Below are 21,500 nucleotides of genomic sequence, written 5' to 3'. Positions count from 1 at the left end.
GCCCTGACAAAGCCACACACCCACTCCCCCTATTCGCAGCACCATGCGCCCTGCCTGCAACCAAAATCCAGCCCCAGGCCACCGGCCGGCCTACTTGGAGGAGCAGCAGTCTTTAAGTGAGAGTGTGTGAGTAGTGGGCCTGGAGTGAAATAAATTACACGCACGCACCTACATAGACACAAACATGTGCACATAAAGTGTAAGCTGCATTTATCTGCATGCATTTAACAGTATTTCCCCTTTGAGACCCATCAAGTAGTTTTAAGGTTGTTAAAATCATCTAATTCTTACTCGAGCTCTCCATTCAAGCGCTACATATGTTCACACAGTGTGCTATTCAAACACAAGATTAGATCCCCACCAGAAACGTAAAGGGGCACTATATAGGTTTAGAGAAGACATTAAACTCAGAATTTTAATATTTATAATATAAAATAGATAATAATTCACTCAGAAATATTTTTTTTTCCATGACTTAATAATCAAGCTGTTCTCAGAGAATAATAAATTCCTCAGTATCAAACTGTGTATTCCTTTAAAGTCACTTTGTTTATTCAGTTCAGTCAGTCATGAAAACAAAGACAGTTTATCTACTCAGTTTGTTTAGGCATAACAAATCTTTCAATGCAGATCTGTCTCTTTCTTTCCCAAAACTACATAGTGCACCTTTAAATTGAACCTATTTGGGTTTCAACCATATCTGGCTTCACAGCACAAGCTAGTAATGACAGACACCAGAGGGCTTTAGAGGGTTATGAGGCAAAATTGACAAATATTTGCTGGTTCCAGCTTCTCAAATGTGAGAATGTGTTGCTTTCTGTGTGAATTCAATATCTTCTGAGGTTTAAACTGTTTTGTCAGACAAAACAAGCAATTTCACCTCGGGCTGTGGTAAATTGTAATAGGCATCTTCACTGTTTTCTGACACAGAATAAACATTTAGTCTGCCAAACAACTCCTGTGCGGTTTGGGCTCCACAAAAATTTGAGCAATAAATAAAACTGAAAATTGAGTGACTCGCTGCTGCGGGAAGCAAATGATACCTGACAGTCATTAAAGTCAGCCTGCTGGAAATCATTCAAACTGATGTTGAATCAAGCCAGGTACAAAGATTCATGCTGTTGGAGGTGGAGGCCATAAAATCAACAGATAGAGAGAGAGAGAGAGAGAGAGAGAGAGAGAGAGAGAGAGACAGAGACAGAGAGTAACCTCCCCCCTCTTTTGGTCAAAGAGCTATCAGTGCCTGAGGGTAGATCGCTGTGAAGCACAAAGTGACAAAACAGCCTTGTAGTGTTATGTTCCTAATGGAGGAGTGATTGTGTGTGTTTGTGTGTGTGTGTCAGAGAGAGTGATGGAAAGAGAGAGAGAGAGAGAGAGAGCAATCAAGGGATGAGGGAGAGACATAGAGATTGGACTTCTGACAGCACAGCCAGCGCAAAAGCTTTATTGGCTGAAATGCTTTTTTAATAACGACAGTGTAGAGAATTTTCTTGTCGCTGTCAATAGTATTTTAGGCTTAAGAAAGGATTCTGAAACACACTACAGTGTCCTCTGTGACTGCGAGCCCGTTTCAGGCCATTGACCTCTATGGCTCCCAGAGGGCCGAGGCCTACATGCCGCAGTCAAAGCCACTTACAGGGTTTTAGAGCCTGTATGTTTGTCTGGTCGATGCGAGACTCTGGGGAATAGAGGTGTCGCCCTCTGTCAATCATTTGCTCATTGCAGGCAGGAAACCCAGGCAATGCTCAGGGCCAAGTTCAGAGCATTAGGACCTGCACTGCATGATGGACGCCCGTGAGAGCATTAGGGGTTGTACTGAAGGAAGGACACTGCTTGCAGATATATCCAGATCAAATATTTTCGAAGTTATCCGCTGTTTCTTTTTATGATTTTATCCATCAGTTTCACAGATTTAAACATAGATAGTGTAATTTAGGTGTATATGTATGGAAGGCTAAATGGGCCAAAAACCCTCCCTTGATTTCTGTATCATTATACACAGTATGTGTGGCAGACAGAGATGGTTTGTGTGAAGGCTTTGCGTGAGAAGTAATTTGGCTTCCATCCACCAAAAGAGTTGAGCCTATTCTAAAGACCGCGGGAAGGTTGATTAAACATTGATAGGTTTCCTCACATATTTATCAAGAACGTAATCCTGCTCTCAGCACATGCTCTGCGAGTTAAAAGCACACCATGCCTTAGTGCCCTATAAGCACTTTCTCGGCATGGGAAAATCTCCAGAATTTCTGGAGCGTGAGTGGTCATTTATCACTCTTTTGTTTTGCTTTGTTTTTACCTGATCACTGCACATTATGAAGCAAAGTAGTTCAGATCTGTCACTGTCAATCCAAAGATTGCCATGCACACAGGGAAAAACAACCCACAAAGAGGGATAGGTTCATGAGGTGTTTTTTTTTCAAGTCCATCTTGCACTCTGATTTGTATAATGACAGAGTTATTTGTTGCTGTATTTGTTCCTCCTCCGCCACACTGACCATTAAGCAAACCCTTCTTAGCGTGACTCCACTGTAAGAGCATCCACAGCATGTGCCGGAACAAGTCTGATTCACTGAGGCCCCACTGAGCATCAGACTTGGCTCTGACCCGCCGAGGCATGGACACAGGAGCTCTGGGGGTGTCCCGTCGTGTCTGGCACTAGGGCACTGGCAGCAGATCATTTGATTCCTGTGAGTTGCAAGATGGGGCCTCCACGGATCGGGATCCAGCCCAGGTCGACGCCTTGAGCTCTTTGTCATGTTCCTCAGGCCGTTCCTGAGTAGTCTTTGCAGTGTGGCGGGGCACATTGTGCTGCTGATGGTGTTTGGGTGGGCGGTGTGTATCGAGTGGCCAGGAGTGAAGAAGTATTCTCAAAGGAACAATGTATTGTAACAAGATGATCAGTGTTACTTCTTACCCCTTTTAATGTTGTGGCTGATTGCTGTACGTATATTTCTTTTTTCACAGCAGCACTTTGCATTCATTTTAACAGTTCTAATAATATAATGAATTAAAGTAATATTGCCTGGATGTAAATAGGCATCAGAAAATGGATGGATGGTTAATCAGTATAAATATATTGGTTAATATAAGTTAATTGAATATTTAGCTTTGGATGAACTCTCTAACTATGAGCAGCTAGCAGTGGTCACACATAATCACATTGTTTAATCGCACTGTAATATATATATGTATATATATATATATGTATACATATATGTATATACGTATGTACATATATAAACACATTTGAAAGGTCATTGCCAAAAACATGTATGTATTTGGTGTATATAGGAGTATTGACCAATATATCGATATCTGTATTTTTTTCTACAGAAGTGCAATAATGATCAGGCTCTGATTCTTAGTTGCTTTAAAGCTTTAAATTAATCTGCAATGGTCACCAAGAAGAGACAGAGGAGTGCAAATCCTTGAGGAATAAAATGAATGGCTAAACGTCTTTTAAGTCCTTGTGCTTTAACTGGTCTGCTGCTAGAAAACCCACTTCCTCACAGTCTGAATTAGACCAATCAAGTCATTGTCCTCTTTGTGTTGACTGCTGAGGACTCACTTTAGAATGATTTTTTTTTTTTTTTTTTTTTTTGAAGACTGTAGATTTTGTTTCCCATCTCATTAAGACCGGATCTGGTCAAGGCGAGTGTGGACAGGCACAGGGTTGTATCTCTGAGTGTCTATTGTTGACAACACTGCAGGAGCAGAAACTGTTTTATTGGATTTTTATGTCATTTTTGCATAAATGTGACAGTTAAGTAGGGCCCTATGATTTCCGCGTTCACGGAAGAATTGCGGACGTAATCGTGAAATTGGCCGACTAAAACGGAATCTACTTTTTAACACACAATATCGTGGAATTTGACATAATTTTGATGAAATGCTGTTTTCGTGTGGAAGAGGAACATATGTCTAGGGAAAACTGCACTGAGGGAAGCAAGTCTGGGTGGCTGCCCGGCTCTGCCTTCATCGGTGAATAAACTGAGAAACTTGACATTTACCCCTCAGTATACAGCCGAGCACTTCCCCAGAGACTTGTATGTGTCAGGTGAACTGATGTTTTGCAGAGATGAAGACCTGAGAAATCATTGTTAAAGGTGTAATGCGTCAGAGTTAGCCACCTGTCCGATTCATATTATCGGCATATGATGCCACAGTGACTGTTAACTGCCGCTAACAGTAGCTGCTGTTAGCTAGCTAGCCCCGTTAGCCACAGTCCTCTTAGCTGACTCTGCCTGGGCTGGGAGCTCAGAGGACAGGACAGGGGGCGGGTTGGTGTTTCCACTGCTAGCTGGCTAGTATGATATTGACATAACGTCACGAGTATAATTTCTCATTTTGTTGGTCATCTTTGCTAATTTTTTTAATATTTACAACTTAAATTTTCACAACAGTGTTGGTATGCAAACATTTACTGGATCAGCCTGAGAGCTGACCATGTTTTTACTCATAAACCATGAAACCCGTAAAAACACAAAATATACTACTGTATGAAGACATGATGATGTCAAAATATTTTTGATGCACTTTAATGTACTGTACAGTATAGTATTGAGGGAATATGTTTGTCACCTCAATAAATTGAAGGTAATTTCTATTCAATTTGTGTACATTTTAGTCATTTACATTAAAAACCCACAGTTTTCGGTAGTATAATACGAGTAAAAGGTAAAAAAAACAAAAAAACAAAAACAAAACAGGATTCCCAGACATTAAAACAGAAAAAACTGGAATTCCCAAAAATTAACACGGAAAAAAAACGGAATTTGAGAAAAAATAAAACAGAATTTGGGAAAAATAAAACAGATTTTATAGGGCCCTAATTGAGCTTATTCATTCCATGGATTGACTGAAGATATCCCCGCCCTTTGAATGTCACCTGTCAGTGTCACTTTAAATATGGAATCATGTTTCAGTGTAATAGTATAAAATTAAATTTACTTTGATAGGATGTTGTCCATATGGCCCGTCTCCACACAGCTGGAACAATTACAGATGCTAATAACTCTTTGAATGTACATATGGGTGTGTTCGTATTAGCATACTGTGAGAGAGATTTGAAAAATAAATGGGAATTGTCCCTTCACTGCATAGTGCACGGTTACTGTATTTAGCAGTCAGTTCAAAGTTTTCACAATAAAGAAAAAGGTCAAAAAGATGTGGTGGATCGTGGAAAAATGTAAATTCCAATATGTGAAGTGACCGGGAACAGAATGTCTCAGGGGATGGTTAATTTTTCATAATGGATTGCTAATGTTAAACACATGACACATCCGCACTTGTACTAATGTATGAGCAGTGTGATTGTGCTTGGATGCGTGTTGTCATGGTGCAAGCATTTCCTGCTCTTACGGCATTTGGAATGTCTGCATATTTTACACACCGGCCATGTTTTCCTGACTTTAATATATTCTTTTGGAAGCGTGACATGAAAAACCTTTATGATTTCACTGAGGTTATGTACTTGTACAGGAACAACCTTGTGCACTGGGCATTTAGACACTGAGATGACACGTAGTCAGCTGTCTGTTGTGTAGTGTGTGTAGCGTCCCGCCCGCTAAATATCATTTGTGTGTCAGCAGAAAACGTTACAACGATATGAGCCTGTTTCACACATCACCAAGTCTAAACTCCTGCACGCAGGACACGACTTTGATCCTGAGGTGTGACAAAACGTCATGGCTACAAAAACTGCCTGTTCTTCATCTGAAATCATTGTCAGAGGAGTGACAGAGCAGAGCCGAGTGCATCCAGCAGCATTTGTTCGCAGGAAGGCAGAAGAGGCAGGAGCTGGACGACAATAAGACGACTTGCACGGCGAGATGACAGACAGAGATCTTGCCGTAACTCACATAAAATGGAAGCTATCTCATGAATATGTCTCTTAGTTTTAAACCACCATAGCTTAATGTCAGCGCAGGATTTATATATTTGTCTGGATTTGCCAAAGGTAGACATTTCTGCTCTGCCTGAGTGTTTCACCATCTGGGCTCCACACACTGTACTTTTCCGAAATGTCACGAAGAACAAAGAAATTGAAGGGGAGATTCTACGGATATAACAGCACAGCTTTTTGGATTCAGCACCGGGACAATAATGTGTGTTTTGCACACTGATCTCTTGGGTATTTCGTCCAAGCAGTTTTATGAAATTGGTTTTCAGAAAATTTGCTGCACTACAGTATCAGTATCATATCCTGTGATAGCAAAGGGTTATCCATATCACCCAACACCTACTGGACAATATAGTCCAAAATGACACTATTTATTACAGCCAGATGCTATAAAGGAAAAAAAAAGAAAGCACTGTCAGATTCTCTGTATTTCCGACGGTCCTTGAACAAACTCAGTACTGTACTCAGGAAAGTGACTAAATCTGAACTAGAAATAACGATGTTTGAACAAAAGGATATCAATTACCAAGAAATGCAACTTGTGATTTTCCTTTTTTTTGTATGATTATCTCATTATAACTGTGTTGCACTCCACCAACGATATTGTTGTCCTCGATAACTGTGTAATTCTATTCCCACAGAACAACTGATACGCTCACCTGATGTGAACAAAAAACGCCACAGGAGACGGCTGGAGAACAGAGGTCTCCCAAAATCTACACGCATGCCAGCAATGACCCTGTAAGGGAGACAGGCATTTTAAATTCATGTTACTATGTCTAAAAAGCTGCTGCTTAACAATGAAGGGATCTACGTTGCTGTCAGAAGAACGCTTTTAAGGGTTCGTTCTGAAGGAGGTTCTGATGGATGTTTAAAGGGCAGCCTAAAGTCTGTTACAAGAACTAGATATCAATTTGACACATACTTTGAACTTTTAGCATGTTTCCTGCACACGTGTGTATCACCAAATCAAACATATCAGTAAGCTTCAGACTATTAAAATAAAGCTTCAAGAACGGCAAAAAACAGCTTTACATGATTTTCTAACCTCTCAAATCAAATGATCACTTCTGTCAGCCGATCTCAGTGATTGATTGCCCTCTCACCTTAAAGGCTCAAAAGAAAGTCGACTGTTGAGTGTCAATTCCAACTTGTCACATACTGATGCTTTGGGTTGGTGGCCAACCTGAGGTACCAAACCAAACCGTCAACATATGATGGGTTAAAAAACAAAAAAAAACAAAGCATAACTATTTGCCAAATGCGGAAACCCAAAGGTCGGAGAAATTGGATCTTTAAGGAGTTTGTCAGAAGATCTCAGAGAAAGTCGTGATCTTTGGTTTGAGTGTATGGAACACAAACCAGTTTTTCTTCAAGCTTGAACAAAGATATGTTCAGATTTAAGACAGTAAAGAGTAAGACAGAAAATCAGATGAGCTCGTCCTTGCTTTTATATCCTCAGCCTGGAAGTTTCTCTCGCCTCCGTGTCTACATTTGGTTCACCAATTTGAACATCAGCCAAATTCATGTAGTTTGCTTTATATGTTTACATTGAAAATAGCAAAGAGCAGAGTTCAGCCAGATACAGATAACCAAAGCTTCCTGTTGTTCTGCTTCCAGCAGCCTTCAGCAGGAGCTGAAAAGCTGCACGTTCCAGTCTGTACACAGGGATATTATCTGGCTACCTTGTCATATCGAGTTGAATCATGACAGCATTTATAAGGTTGTCGACATGTGACTCAGACACATCAGAGATCTCAACTCAAACAACTAAACCTGCCATCAGTCCCAGGAAAGCACAGCAATAAATTGCACAGAAAGATCACAGCAATTAGTCGATTGCCAGAGCATTCATTTGCAGCTTACCTTAATAACTGATTGCTCAGTGAAATCATATTTAGAGCCAAAATGATGAACATTTATTGGCAACAGTCTGTCAGATGTGGGAATTTGCAGCACTTCTGTGATTTGTAGTCACATTAGTCACGTTCATTTGCAGAAACAGATACCTCGTTTTTATTTTTCTAAATCATTTTTTGTGCACCTGAGGAAACATCAGTCTAACTGATGCTGGTTTATTCATTTAAGGAACGCTCTTCATCTGATTTGTCTCATGACCTCCTCACATACAATATCAAGGATTTTCTATCCTAAACAAGCAGCTTGATGTCACTTCGAGCTCTGCGAAACATTTTTCCTCTTGATTTTTCTTCATCTCATTGGCTACCAATCAGCCAATCATTTTTTTGTCACGAGAAGGACAAAAAACAATTAGCTGCAGCCTTACAGTGTTGTTAAAATCCCAGTCGATGCCCCCCCCCCCGCTCTGGTTGTGCTGTGAGCATGAACACTCACAGCACAACCAGAGCGACTGACTCAGTGCGTCCGACTGATGCAGAGAGACATGATAGGAACCTGTGTGAGGTGGTCCGCACAGAGGAGACACAAATATGGTGCGTTTTACAAGTCAAATCATAGAAAATCCATCCAAACTCTCTGTGTGTCTGTGTGTGTGTGTTTGTGTGTGTGTGTGTGCGTGTGTGTGTGTGTGTTAATCAAATGAATTTGCTTTTTTTTCTCCTCAGTGGTACATGTAAATGATCCCTCCATGGAAGCAAACCTCTGTACCTTTGTTTGCTCCTTCAGTCTAACATGCATGGAGCAGGGGGCCCACACACACACTAACACACACACACACACACACACACACACACACACACAAACACACACACACACAGCTAGGTGAGTCACCTTATTAAAATGTGCGCTCACTCACATTTCTACATATAAATCAGTTCAAATCACTCATTCCCTCTCCCACACAAAACCTACAGGGTGCTATGACCATGATACACACACGCGACATTATTCAACACAAACATTACATTCACACACACACACACACACCTGCGCATGGTTACAGATGTAGAAATCCATCCTAGCGGAGGAGAAGGATTCCTGTTTCTTCATCCCTCTCTCTCTCTCTCTTTCTCTCTCCTCTCCCTCATTCATCTGCCTTCTCCTCTGCATCTCTCTGCCTGTTTCTCCTCCTCACGGTCACTCCTGCCTGCCTGCATGGCCTCCTCCACTGACCCAGTCCTCTCATCCTCTCTCTCTGAAATATTAATAATGGACTCTCACTCTCTTCCTCGCAGTCTCTTTTCGCCTCATGTTCCCATCTGTGGTGAATCAGCAAAGCAAACCAACCAGCAAACATGGGAACCAAAACCTGCATTTGTACCTTGAGTGTGCGTGTGTGTGTGTGTGTTTACACCACTGTTCACTGCAGCACACCAGACCCTGCATTGACGGCGTGTGACAGTGAACATAATCCAGACGGACCCCTCTGGGGAGGCCAGCGTGGGACACCCTGAGTCATTATGCCACTTTCTCCCCGCGCTCCTCTGAGGGCCCACAGGAGGCTAATCACGTGCCCATGAATATTTCACACGCACTCACGCTCCTACGCTACTACTGACCCAGCTTTTAACGGCATCCGGGAGTATGAGGCCACATCAGATCCCTGTCTCTCTCTGATCAAATGGCCCCTGACAGCAGCAGCAGAGGAGCAGGGCACCTCTGACAGAGGCAGAGAGAGAGAGAGAGAGAGAGAGAGAGAGAGACAGAAGAGGAGGGGCGGGGTGCATCCTCATAGCCTATATCCATATCTTACCGTCAATCCTCCGCTTTCCCTCCTCCTCGTCCTCCTCGCTCACTGCGTCTCCCGCATCCCGTCTCTCCGCGCCCTCACGCACCCACTGCACTCTCCTCCCTTTCTCCCGCTCCGCGCCGCCCGATGCATGAAACAAATAGAATATTCAATGGGGGACAAAAAAAAATGTGGTGGGCGATGCCAGCTGCTGGGCTATATGGCAGTCATTAGCGCGATGTGTCCAACAACAACTGGGCGTCCTCCTCCTCCTCCTCCTCCTCCTCCCCCCCTTTCTGAGCGGTGCACGGTGCGGGGCTCTGCTCTGCTCTGCTCTGCTGGACCTCACACCCTCCCTCCGTCCTGTCGAGGCTCGATGTCTTCCCCGCTGCGCTGTGTGACTGTGCGTCACGTTGGTATCATAATTCCCACGGGTTTCATGCCCGGAGACGGTGCGGGCTTATAGGCCTTTGTAGCTCCAGCGGACGGATGAAGGGACGGGCGGACGGATGGATGGATGGAGGAAAAGACGCGGTGGAAACAATAATTAGGCGCACAGACGCACAGACCCGCGCTGCTCCGTGTCCGTCCGTCGATTTCTACAGCTCAACAAGCCCGGTCGTCGTTTGTCATCGTCGGTCATGTTACATCCTTGCATTTAACGGAGAAGAGCGTCGACGTGAGAGCAGCGGCTTTGCATATCCTTGAAGAATCGTGATGAGGCGCAGCAGCACATCAGGACGGACATGGGGATGTATCAGGCTATTTTCTCTCTCTCTCTTTATATATATATATATATAAAAAAAAACAAAAAGAGGCAGGAATCGTTATTTAAAATGATGCGGTAGTGATAATTATAGTAATAATAATAATAATAATTATTATTATTATTATTATTATTATATTAATAGTAATAAAAAAACAAAAGGAGAAGAGCTGGACAAGCAGGAGAGATAAGGTTTTCCGCTCCTGGCCTCGCCTTGCATCCGTCCTTCTCTCCTCTTCTTCTGGCTCTCTCTCCCTCTCTCTCTGGTCCGCTTGTTGCGCGCTCTGCACTCGAGAGCGCGCAACGCGTGTGTGCCTGCGCGCGCGTGTGCGCGCAGTTGCTTGTGCGCGCGTGCAGAGAGAGCGAGAGAGAGAGCAGGAGTGTGGGGGCTTCGACTTTATTATCAAGGTTTGTCTGAGTGAGCAACAATAAGCTGCTGTGTAGGCAAAAGGGAGGCAATATGGAATAAACCGCGGCTCATGTTTATGTAGGCCGCTGTGCTTTGTTCGCAGGTCTGACCAGCTCAGGGTTTAGGTTTTAGCACATACATTCCTCTGGTGACGGGAGCTGGGAGAGAGGGGAGCTATTGTGTTTGCCTGCACATCCAGCATGCATGCACAGGCATTTGCGGGACTTCCATCATCCTTTTGTTCAGAGCAGCTCTGAGAGGGAGCCGCTGCCTGACGCATCAGACCTACCTCTGGCACAGTAGCACCTCCATGACACCTGATGACACTCTGGTTTCAACATCATGCCCTCCTGACCCCTTCTGTTCCTGCCTTTACTCCCCATAATCCCCCCGCCCCAAAATAAGGGCCACTCTTAGCAGCTGCTTTTCATATTTGCATTTTAGGATGTAATGGCAGGATATGCTGTAGTTAAAGCTCGGGTCAGTCAGAGGATAGAAGGAGGGAAGAGAGCCTCCTCATCTGCTGAGAGATCATATGAAGATCTGGACTGATCGGATGCGGTGAGGGAGGGCGCGGAGGCAACACTCAGTGTGAAAGAAGACGACCCCCGGTGAAATCACTGATCATTTAAAGAGGCCGCTTTCTCCGTAATTCGACTCGACTCCCTTTCAATGCCTCTGATTGCTTCTTGTGTAGTCTTTAAAGTGGAGTTACAGACTTTCATAAACACTCAAAGCACAACAGTCCCCAACGTTATTATTTCAATGGTGCTGAATAATTCATTGATTTCAGATTATGCGTGCCGTGTTTTGATTGGATGGCACAAATGATCATGTAAGAGAAGAGGGGGGAAAAAAAAGTGCATCGCATTACGGAGCCGTGTCGCTGAAGAAATGGAGGAGCAGTTTGAATAATCTCCCGGGTGTCATAAAACAAGCCATAATGGCGAGACTTGGCTCTGAGCTGAGCTTGGCTTGACTGTGTACTTGGCAGCATTCGGAGACATTAAAAGACAGCCAATTCTAAGCATTGGTTAGCGGTATTCAGAGTTCCTTTAGATAGTGTTTTACATAACTTTTTATTGGTTGTTGGCATATCCACACTCGCAGGAAGACCACAGCGCCGAAAGAGAAAAAGGGAAGAGCGAGTCCCATCGGGTGGGCCTTCCTGGTTCTTGGATACGGTGAGACATCTCCTGATGTTCGGCTGTGAAAAAGGTCTGTTTGGCTGAATTCGACTACATTGGCAGCAACGGCGCGAAACTTTGCGTCTCTCATGACTCATCGTGGCAACTTGACTTCCAGGGGAGCTGTTGCGTGCACTCCAAGCCCCTGCTGCTTTGCCGATGTCTCGGCCCACTGGCAAGCGATCTAGCTAACGATACATTGTTATTGCTGATTTATCCTTAGCCCACCCCTCTGTTTTGAGCGCTCACCTTTAGGGGTTGGTGTCCCCCGATTCTTGATGGGATAGAGGTTACGACAGGTGTCTGCCAGTTCAATGTGATATGCTTCTTTTCTGTCTTCGAGCACGGAACAATCGCGACTAGATGTCCTGGTGACGAACTGGCAAGCTAGCAGTTGTCACATTGCCAGACGGTCCCACATTTCCAGGTATTTCAGTCGAGCAGTGAAGACTGAAGGCTGCACTTGATGCTACTGCTCTGCTATCAGTGCAGAAGAGTAGGGTTGCTAACGTTAGCCCACACGCTAGTGGCCGGTAGTGTGTTCTGTGACCATGACTCGTCTGATGGCGGAAGTGGGATTGGGCCTTCAATGTTGCATAACCCCTACTGTTGCTGATGTTAGCCTACAAAATACCACTAGCAGCCATCTCATGAAGCAGTGTTCTTTTATTTGAAAACTTGATTGACAGCTGAAAGTTGTGAGCGAGCAGATAAACGGCAAGTAGCATTGTGATAACACCAGGACTGCCAGGGTAACACAAGAGAAATCACCACAACTGACAACGGCATATTAAAAATGTCCGGTCGCATCTCTTGACATAATGTTGAAGAGGGTCATTATGGGGGGGGGCATCTCAACCACTACCCCTTGTAGCTGCTCTGAGGGGCAACAAGGGGGGCACTCTCCGTCAAAACGGTGCCCCTCCTCCATCTTTTTCTGCCTCTGCATCATCGTCTCCACCTCTTCCCCAGCCTCTGTTCTTCCTCTTCTCTTTCTTCTTCTTCTTCCTCTCGTCCTCCACCTTGTACTTCAGCCTCCTCACGGGGTCGGTGAAGCTGCGCATGGACTTCTGCTCGAAGTCGTCGCTCATCATGAAGCTCCTGTCGATGAGCTCGGACGCTTCCTGCCAGTTGCGGTAGCAGTCCGTACCCAGCTCCAGGATCTCCTCCACGGCGTTCCCGATGAGGATGGAGCAGTCGGGCCGGAGCACCACCACTGTGGGCAGCTCCTCCACGTTAAACATGGCCTCCAGCTCCCTGTGGACACACACACACACTAATGTATTTACTCAGCTAGGTGTATTTACATTGCAATCATCCACCGGCAGGTTGTGCACACAAGTGACTGGAGAGTGCCACACACCTCCTGTAGGGGTCCTCGTAGGCCAGGAACAGGCACCTCTTGGGCAGCTCCTTGAGGAAGCTTTCTTGCTGCTCCTCTGACTCGTCCAAACTGACAGATGAAAGAAAAATGTAGATGCTGTTTGCTGGGAGACATGGGATGGGCAGATAAACTCCAGAAAATCTATCCAAATGTTTGTTTGCTTGTGTGTGTGTGTGTGTGTGTGTGTGTGTGTTCCCACCCTTATGTGGACATGACGAGGCAGTGACTGAGAAGGAGAAAGAGGAAATCGTGTGTGTGCGTGTGTGTGTTGTACCTAATGTACAGGAGAACCAGCTGAGCAGAGCGATCCACGTAGGACTCATCTGTCAGCCGTTTGAAGAAGTCGGCGAGCGTGGGAGCAAACTGCTGGCAGCTCTCACACGCAGCAGACGCAAAGAAGAGCATCAGGATGCGGTTCTGCAGGCGCATGACGATCTCACGCTCTGTGTCCAGCTCATCCTGGTCCTTGTTGTTCTTCACCAGGACGCGGTCTAGGAACAGGTCCACCATGATGCAGTGGGAGGAGGGCTGAGGCGTGCAGGAGGACACTTTCACATAGGTTACTTATGAGGGCTTGAAGAAAGCACAGACCAGCAACCAGAGCACACCTGACAGCATTTTGCAAATGTCTATAAATGCATACCGTGTTATTTGACGACCCTGCCCTGTAGATTAGACTATATGTATTCACCTCAGTCAGTCTCACAGAGCTCTCATTAATCATATGAGCCCGTCTTGCTTGCTGTTAAATCGGATAATCCTCACAGTTGCTTACCTCACACAAACATTATCTCCCCTCGAGGCCGCAAATCCAAAAAGAAAACAGCCTTCGAAATGCTTCTCTTTTCTTTTTTCACCTCAGCTCTTCCTGGGTCGTACTTGAACCCGTTCCCAGCATGTCAGTTCATATCAAGTTCACTCAATGACTGAGTCTCCTTCACCTTGATGAGTGAACGCCGCTCGCTCCTTGTCCCTTTGTGCCTCGGCGCTCCACCTCCCCTCCTCTGTCTGAGAGGGAGGGGTTGAAAGACAAGGTGACAGAGGGACAAGGGACCTGAAGTGCTCGGTGATTGTGCGAAGGCAGCGACTGAGCGAGGAAAGGCACAGACGAGCGCAGAGGAGCAGACTGAGAGACATGTTTAAAAAAACTAAAAAGGCCTTAATGAAGTGAGCCACAGTGAGACCTTTATTGTTCAGTTACTAATGGAGGAGCAGAACGACGGGGAATATCTGGTCAGTGATAGTCGGATTCAGTCTGCTGGGAACAGCATGATGTGTCCCAGGACACCTCATCAGACACGTACAGACACAGATCATGTTGGCAGAATAGAGATTTTATTCCTTTTTGGAGATCAATACAACTTCAGTTTATCTTAATGCTAAAATACATTAAACATACCCAGAGCTTGAAGTCCAAAACACCAGCAGGCGCCAGCGCCTAAGTTTAGCTTAAAGTCTGCAGTATTTTTTAACACTTGGTAGCATAGAAAGCTAAAAAAGAAAATAAAAACACAGCACACGTCAGGAAACATTTGGTTACACGTTTCTATTTTGTACACACAGCAGACACAGATTAACTCTCTTAAACTCTGATTCGGTTTCCGCGTTCTCCTGAGAAACATGTGACTCTGTCGCTCAGGATAACATGTTCACACCAAATGCAATTTGAATTTTCACCTCGCACTGCTTGTGTTAGTTTGTCCGAGGGATCATTTGTGTTTGTTTGATTCATATTAAGTTAAAAAAAAGTCATCTCTGCTCTGAATCAGAGCAGAATCTGATGTGACTCCAGGTGTTTATTCCTCCAGGTGATCTGGCTCTGTGCCTGACTTTCCTCCAGAGCTGCACATCAGCTGCCGCTCCCCGTCCCAACACCCAGCCAAGCCCTTTTTCGCTAAAGGTTGAATATTTCCAACTGGCCTGCATACACGAATGACGCAAATTCGACATATTTGCGTCATCCCAACCATATCACTTGAAGCACAGGGGACACACAGATATATGACTGTTTTCACACTGTCGTCGCTAACCTTATCTGTTTGCTATTTGTTGCTGGGCAGCTTGAAGACAGCTGCCTGATGCTGCTGGAAATGAGGTGGATGTGAATCACAGGACCTGAAGTACCTGAAAACATGATGCTCAAAGACGTGAAAAAAGACCTGCACAGGTGGGTCCGTCACAAAGCTAAATCCTTCTCTCTCTCTACACTTCGTCATTTAATCCACTGTTAATGCACATATATTGAGTATTCGACTTTTTGCTTCAAATAAGGATTCTGGAGGTGATATTTTGGACAGTTTTGTGTTACCTCTGCAGGGAGGCGCCAAGAAATTTGGCCTCCTCTGGCTACGAACAATAATTGAGCTCTTTCCAATGTGGAATCTTTACAGTTCTACTGTCCATTACATTGCATCCAGACAAAATGAGTGTGTTTTATGGAGCCTGTAAAGAGGCTGCAGAGCAGCAGCCAAGAATTAGGTGTTTGGGCTTGAATTTGTGCTGTAAGACCATGAAGACAGAGGGTTTATATAATTCTCCTCCACGTTCCTTTATCTCCCTCCTTTCTCTTTGTATCCCACGACCCATCTTTGCCTCTTTCCTCTTCATCTTTATCTTTGCCCTTCCCCCATGGCTTCCACCATCTCGTTTTCCTCTTGTCGTCCTCCGTCTTGTACTTGAGTCTCCTCACAGGGTCGGTGGCGCTCCGCAGGTTTAGGTTGTCGAACTCCTCGTTGAGCATGAAGCTCCTCTCAACGAGCTCGGCTGCTTCCTGCCAGTCTCGGAAACGGTCTGCTCCGAAACGACAGATGTCCTGCACAGCGTTCGGGGAGATGACGGAGCCATCGGGGCGAAGCACCACCACTGTGGGGACGTCCTTCACCTTAAACATGGCCTGCAGCTCTCTGAAAAACAGAAGAGACACACACACGAACCATTCATGTAGAATCAGATGGAATGAAATGTTGGAAATGGACCTCTTCTGTGTTTTTTTTTTTGTTTGTTTTTGTTTTTTTTTTCTCATACGGCTTTAGAAACGTACATTCAAAAAGGTTTAACATACAAGTGTAGTCACAAAATACAAAGACTTTCTTTTCTTCATCCACCTACTTCCTGTACGGGTCCTCAAAGGCCAGAAACAGAACCTTTTTGTGCATCTCTCTGAGGAATCTCTCCTGCTGCTCCTCTGATTGATCCAAGCTGGAGAGAGGATGTGGAAATGGAACAATCTTATGAACGATGAAACGGTGCCACTGTGAGTTTATGCGACCACATGTGTGCGTCGAGGAGATAAAGAAGCAAAGCCACAGACCTGATGTAGATGAGAGCGAGCAGTTTGGGGTACTCGATGTACGCGGGATCTTTCAGTCTCTTAAAAAAGTCGTTGAGAGCGGGCAAAAACTCCCAGCACTTGTCGCACTCAGCGGACGCAAAGAACAGCATCACGATGCGGTTTTCGAGGATCCCGGTGATCTCGCGCTCCGTGTTGAGCTCATCCTGGTCCCAGTTGTTCTCCACCAGAACTCGGTTCAGGAACAGGTCCACCATGATGGGAGAGGGACGGGAAAGGTCCTCTGTGGGGAAGACGTTCAAATACACATGTTGGATCATTATCCAGTCATAGTGCACCTCATTGCCCACATTCACTCTGGCTCTACCCTAAAGCTCTCCCACACTGTTGGATATCATTAGGTGATCATCTGAAATTTTTTAGCGCAGCCTCCGGAAATTAGCCGCAGGCTAACTAGTGATTTCCTGTTTTTTCCCACGATGACTTTCAACATCTCAAGAAGAATGAGTGTGAAGTTGCTGCGTACGGCTTTGATCTATGGCTGTATTTGAGAAGAGGGATAACAACTGCACCGTAGGAGGAAGAGAAGACAGAGTGGCTGCATTACATTAGTTAGTAAGTCAGACTTAACCTCAAATCTTTGGCGTTTCTTCTAGACATAAAAAGGCAAGAATCAACACTGAATAGACATCCGCAACCGCTGCTTATCAGGAGTTTTAGCACAGAACAGCTCTGCCTCATCGGGACTGTGTAGGAGTGGTTGAATCAGATCCACAGTGGCAGCGCAAGGAAACGCAACACCACAACTGTCATGATTTCTGTTCAAATGTTGCAAAAACAAAAACGGTTCTGACTTTGGGAAATTCTCACGTAGGAGTCCATCAGTCAGAATAAAAGCCTGCTTATTTTTTTTCCTCTGTATTTATCCTGAACAAAGCACGTCTGTTTAGACAAAATGCATCCTTTTTTGTGTGCATTGGAATCTCTGGAAACAGACTTCTGGCAAATGCATGTTTGAAAACAAGTCAGTGTAATTGCCCCCTTGGATGGATAGACAGGTGAGGAACCATTTATGGTCACTTCATCAATCTTGATGACTTGATGACTTGATTGACATCATAATTTAATATGTTTATAAATGTCACAAAAGTTAAAATGTCTTGCAGTGTCCTGCACTGACACTCTAGGGTTGAAATTTTGAATTACCAAGTATTTCAATGAGTGCCTGATAAAGGGTTAAACATCACTACTGCTGGTGATTGCTACACACTGGTGCAAAATAGTGAGACTAGAAATGCCTGAGTGACTGATGTCACATGTTGTTGTTGGTCATTTTATTTAAAATGTGGGAAAAACTTAAATTCCATTGGATTGCAGGAGCAGGTCTGCACATTATCCAAAAAGTGGTCTACATTATAACAGCGACAATGTCTTGAATCATCTGTGATGAAAAGAGAAACACTTTCTCCGGTTTTACAAACTGAGATCTATAAAAATCAACACACTGTACAAACTGATGTGAGCATTTGATATGCTATATGATGTTTTAACAGTCTCGTGGTTTGTTTTTAAAGGTCCAGTGTGAAGGATTTGATGGCATCTACTGGTGAGGCTGAAGATAGCAACCGTCGCAATAGCCTTCATCTCAACCTCCCCTACAGTGGCTTATTAAAAACATGAGGAATGTGAAAGTTTCTCTCTAGAGACAGTGTTTTTGTCCGTTCTGGGCTACTGTAGAAACACAGTGGTGCAACATGGCGGACTGCGGAAGAGGAGCTGCAGCCTCTGAAGATTTAAAGACTCATTCTATGATAACAAAAACACAATGATTCTTGGCTTCTATGAACTATCCATGAAGCACTAATGAAAACATCATTTTAATCCTGCACACTGGACCTTTGATCACTGAACCCAGAAATGTATTCATCTCTATATTAAAAAAGGTAACAACAGTTTGGGTGGATGTTCCCTTTTAAAGCTGTAATTCCTAAGATAGTTCATTGTTGAGTCCATTCCCAGGCTGTCACATATTGAAAGTTTGGTTTGGAGGCCAGCCTGACCTACCAGTGACCTGGTGACGAGACTCAACAAATCAGCTATCTTTCACCAGAAGTGCTTCTTGCATCTTAAAGTGATCCTGCCTGTTGACTGACTGTTCATTTCTGTTTTGTGGCCTACTAAAGGACACCCAGTCTCTAAGCTACGACAGTTTTGAGGACAGAAGTCATCATTATCTAAACGCAACACAGCAGCCGAGCCAGGATCAGCTGACCAGGACGAATCAGCCTTTTATGGGACGGCGTTTTTCAAGAGCAGACTTATGGCTCAGAACAAAACACCACATAAGAAATAAATTTCAGATACAGAAATAAAGTTCAGCCCTAACAGCTCAGAAATGTGCTTTATCTGTCTCGGCCAGCCTGTATTTCACTGTCACAGCAGTCGCTGCAGGCTGTGAATTGACAGCGATAACCTCACAAATTAGATTTGGCTCTCTGGCTCTGAGCTGTGCCAGATCCATTTGAGACTACAGCTCTGGACTGAAACTTCCAAGGCTGATGTAGAAGAAATATGTTTGAAATTGAGCAGCGTTGCACCTTACCTGAAGAAAAAAAAAAAGAAGAGGATTTACTGGAAGGCCCAGAAAGGTCAGAGCTTAAATCCTACATTTGGAAAAGGTATTTCACAATCATCCAGTTCCCTTTTTTGAAGCTGATCGATCGCAGCTGATATATATACCAGCCAAACTGCCTTGTTTTGTTAGTAGCCAATTTAATAGGCCATCAATCTTTGGACGCACTGTGGCAGCTGCATACACCACAAGTAATTTACCTCACCTTGAATCTCCTGGACTCCTGCAAGAAAAGAAATATATCCAGCTTCTCCGCGCTTTCAAGCCATTGTATTCTTTTCTTTGATTTGCTTTCTTTCTACCTTTAAATCCTGTGAAGTTTGTTTTTTTAGTGACACCTTTCACTGCCTCTTCAGCCTGCTCTCTGTAATTTCTTCACCCTGCACTCTATGTTCTGCTGAGGGAGATTACAGATAGCTGGAGGTGTGGCAGCGCTGTAATTCAGAGTCAGAGGTTGTTCCGGTGTGTGTGTGTCTGTGTGTGTGTGTGTGTCTGTGTGTCTGTGTGTGTGTGTGTGTGTGTGTGTGTGTGTGTGTGGTCCTTAAACTCCAGCTCAACAGTAGCAATCTTATTACTTAAGGAGAAGAAGGGGGGGTGGAAAGGGTGGGTGACGGAACAGGGCAAATTGGATTGCAAGGAGAGGACTGACATGCAGGTTAAACGGTGGAAAGTAAGACAGACAGGACACAAACAAAAAGCGACAGACATGTTTTATGTCCATCGTCTCCCGACATGCATCAGCCTCTCCTCCACAGCCAATCGGTGCTGCAGCAAGTTGCGGCCATGCTAATTACTGAAGTCACTCGTTTACCCCTCAGAGCTCTTTAATGATTTATTTTGCATCCAGTTATCGAGGTGATTTGACAGCCAGGGTGCGGAGCGTCGAGGAAATGAACTGAGGCAGTCGATAGTGCGAGTCCAGCCTGGTTCTAGTAGAACCCCAGCAGGGGCTACTGTAGGAAAAGTGGCTATTGATCTTGCAGAAAATACCTGGCTTAATCTCAGAGAAGGGGTGAGGTAAATATAGAGGTGAGCAGAGAGAGATCTAATGGGATTAGTCTGAGTCACACAGACCTCGGCCAAAGCACGTGAGCGTGCGCGCACACACACACACACACAGTGGCATGATAAACATATTTTGGACATTCGAGCAAACACAGCGCGCGTTAAAGCTTTTCAGCCGTGCCGGTCACATGTGCTGTCTGTCTGTACGAGACTGAAACATCTTTCAGCATCTCCTCAGGATGAAATGTAATAACTTTGGTGACGCGTTAACTTTTTTATTATCTTGTGCTAGCATCAGGTTGAGATCACAATTTGTCCAGCATGACCAAATATCACTTGCTATATTACTTTTCACTTTTCAATATCATTTGCTATTCTACTGTTTAAATATCAGACACAATATGAAACTTCTGACGTCACAGGCAATGTTCCTTTTCTTTATTTTTTACTTCTGCTTATCATACAACAGTTGGTATATAATTTTTATTGTTATTCTGTTAGGCACAGGTGGGAAAATGTGCCAATTTTTCTTTTTTACTCTTATGTTACTGAATATTGATGCATGATGCACATTTCTATCTCCTGTTATCGCTGCATAGCGGTTGGCGTTCGCATTGGCCTCAGCTGTACCGTGTGGTAGTGCTAATGTTAGCATGCTATAGCATGCTATAAATGTTACCAGCTAAACTGATTACAGTTGTAAGCACGTTAGCATGCTGATGTTAGCAATTATCTTGAAGCACTGATGTGCCTAAACAGCTCAAAGAGTGAGAGTGGCTTTTAAAGGTGCACTGTGAAGTTTGGAAAAGAAATTCTGAATCTAAGCAATATATAATATAAAGGCAAGTGTTGTGCAAATAGTTCATTGGGTACATAAAATAAATACACACCAGACACGTTTTTAACAAAATTATTTTGTTGAGTATAATTTCGACTGTGATATTGTTTCTAATTCAATGAAATCTGTCGTCAGTTTCATGAAACTGTATAACAACCAGTAAGGCATGACCCTGCTTCACTGTAAAACTAACAGTAAATGAGGGATCGTCTGTGTAAACACACAGAGGAAGGAGGAGTAATGGCAGCCTGCTTGCAGCCCAAACTGACCATTATGCACTGGCAGGGCTGGCAAACACCAGCAGGCTCTAATTAAAAGACAGGTCTCAACTGGGTTGTAGTACAGTCATGTCTGTGCTGAAATAAAACTGCTGTGTGCCAAAAAAGAAGAAGAAGAAGAAGAAGACAGCGCAGAGTGTATTTTGATGTTTTAGCCAATG

The 21,500-nt window shown here is 44.2% G+C and overlaps 3 protein-coding genes across 4 annotated transcripts in view; all 3 read right to left on the bottom strand.

Annotated features, from left to right (window-relative positions):
• Positions 1-10,299, bottom strand: part of LOC119018932 (adhesion G protein-coupled receptor L1-like) — a 32,396-nt gene extending 22,097 nt beyond the window's left edge. Inside the window, exon 1 of the mRNA XM_037097008.1 lies at positions 9,576-10,299. The gene's annotated coding sequence lies outside the window, so the exon portion shown is untranslated. The remainder of the gene's footprint in view (positions 1-9,575) is intronic.
• Positions 10,300-10,471: 172 nt separating this feature from the next.
• LOC119018941 (nucleoredoxin-like protein 1) lies at positions 10,472-13,842 on the bottom strand. 2 transcript variants are annotated; one of them, XM_037097045.1, is made up of 3 exons: positions 13,572-13,842; positions 13,277-13,366; positions 10,472-13,170 (listed from the first exon to the last, which is right to left on the bottom strand). In XM_037097045.1, exons 1-3 carry the CDS (start codon positions 13,805-13,807, stop codon positions 12,822-12,824), a joined length of 675 nt encoding a protein of 224 aa, XP_036952940.1. In that variant the 5' UTR covers positions 13,808-13,842; the 3' UTR covers positions 10,472-12,821. The 2 variants fall into 2 exon arrangements, with proteins under 2 accessions (XP_036952940.1, XP_036952932.1); XM_037097037.1 differs by having other exon boundaries at positions 13,277-13,752.
• Positions 13,843-15,790: 1,948 nt separating this feature from the next.
• LOC119018952 (nucleoredoxin-like protein 1) lies at positions 15,791-16,917 on the bottom strand. The gene is made up of 3 exons (XM_037097057.1): positions 16,608-16,917; positions 16,406-16,495; positions 15,791-16,200 (listed from the first exon to the last, which is right to left on the bottom strand). Exons 1-3 carry the CDS (start codon positions 16,904-16,906, stop codon positions 15,822-15,824), a joined length of 768 nt encoding a protein of 255 aa, XP_036952952.1. The 5' UTR covers positions 16,907-16,917; the 3' UTR covers positions 15,791-15,821.
• Positions 16,918-21,500: the final 4,583 nt, after the last annotated feature.

This window comes from Acanthopagrus latus, chromosome 1, assembly GCF_904848185.1.
Source record: "Acanthopagrus latus isolate v.2019 chromosome 1, fAcaLat1.1, whole genome shotgun sequence".
NCBI lineage: Eukaryota > Metazoa > Chordata > Actinopteri > Spariformes > Sparidae > Acanthopagrus > Acanthopagrus latus.
The sequence above is the reverse complement of the archived record's forward strand: the minus strand, read 5'-3'. Positions and strand labels throughout refer to the sequence as shown.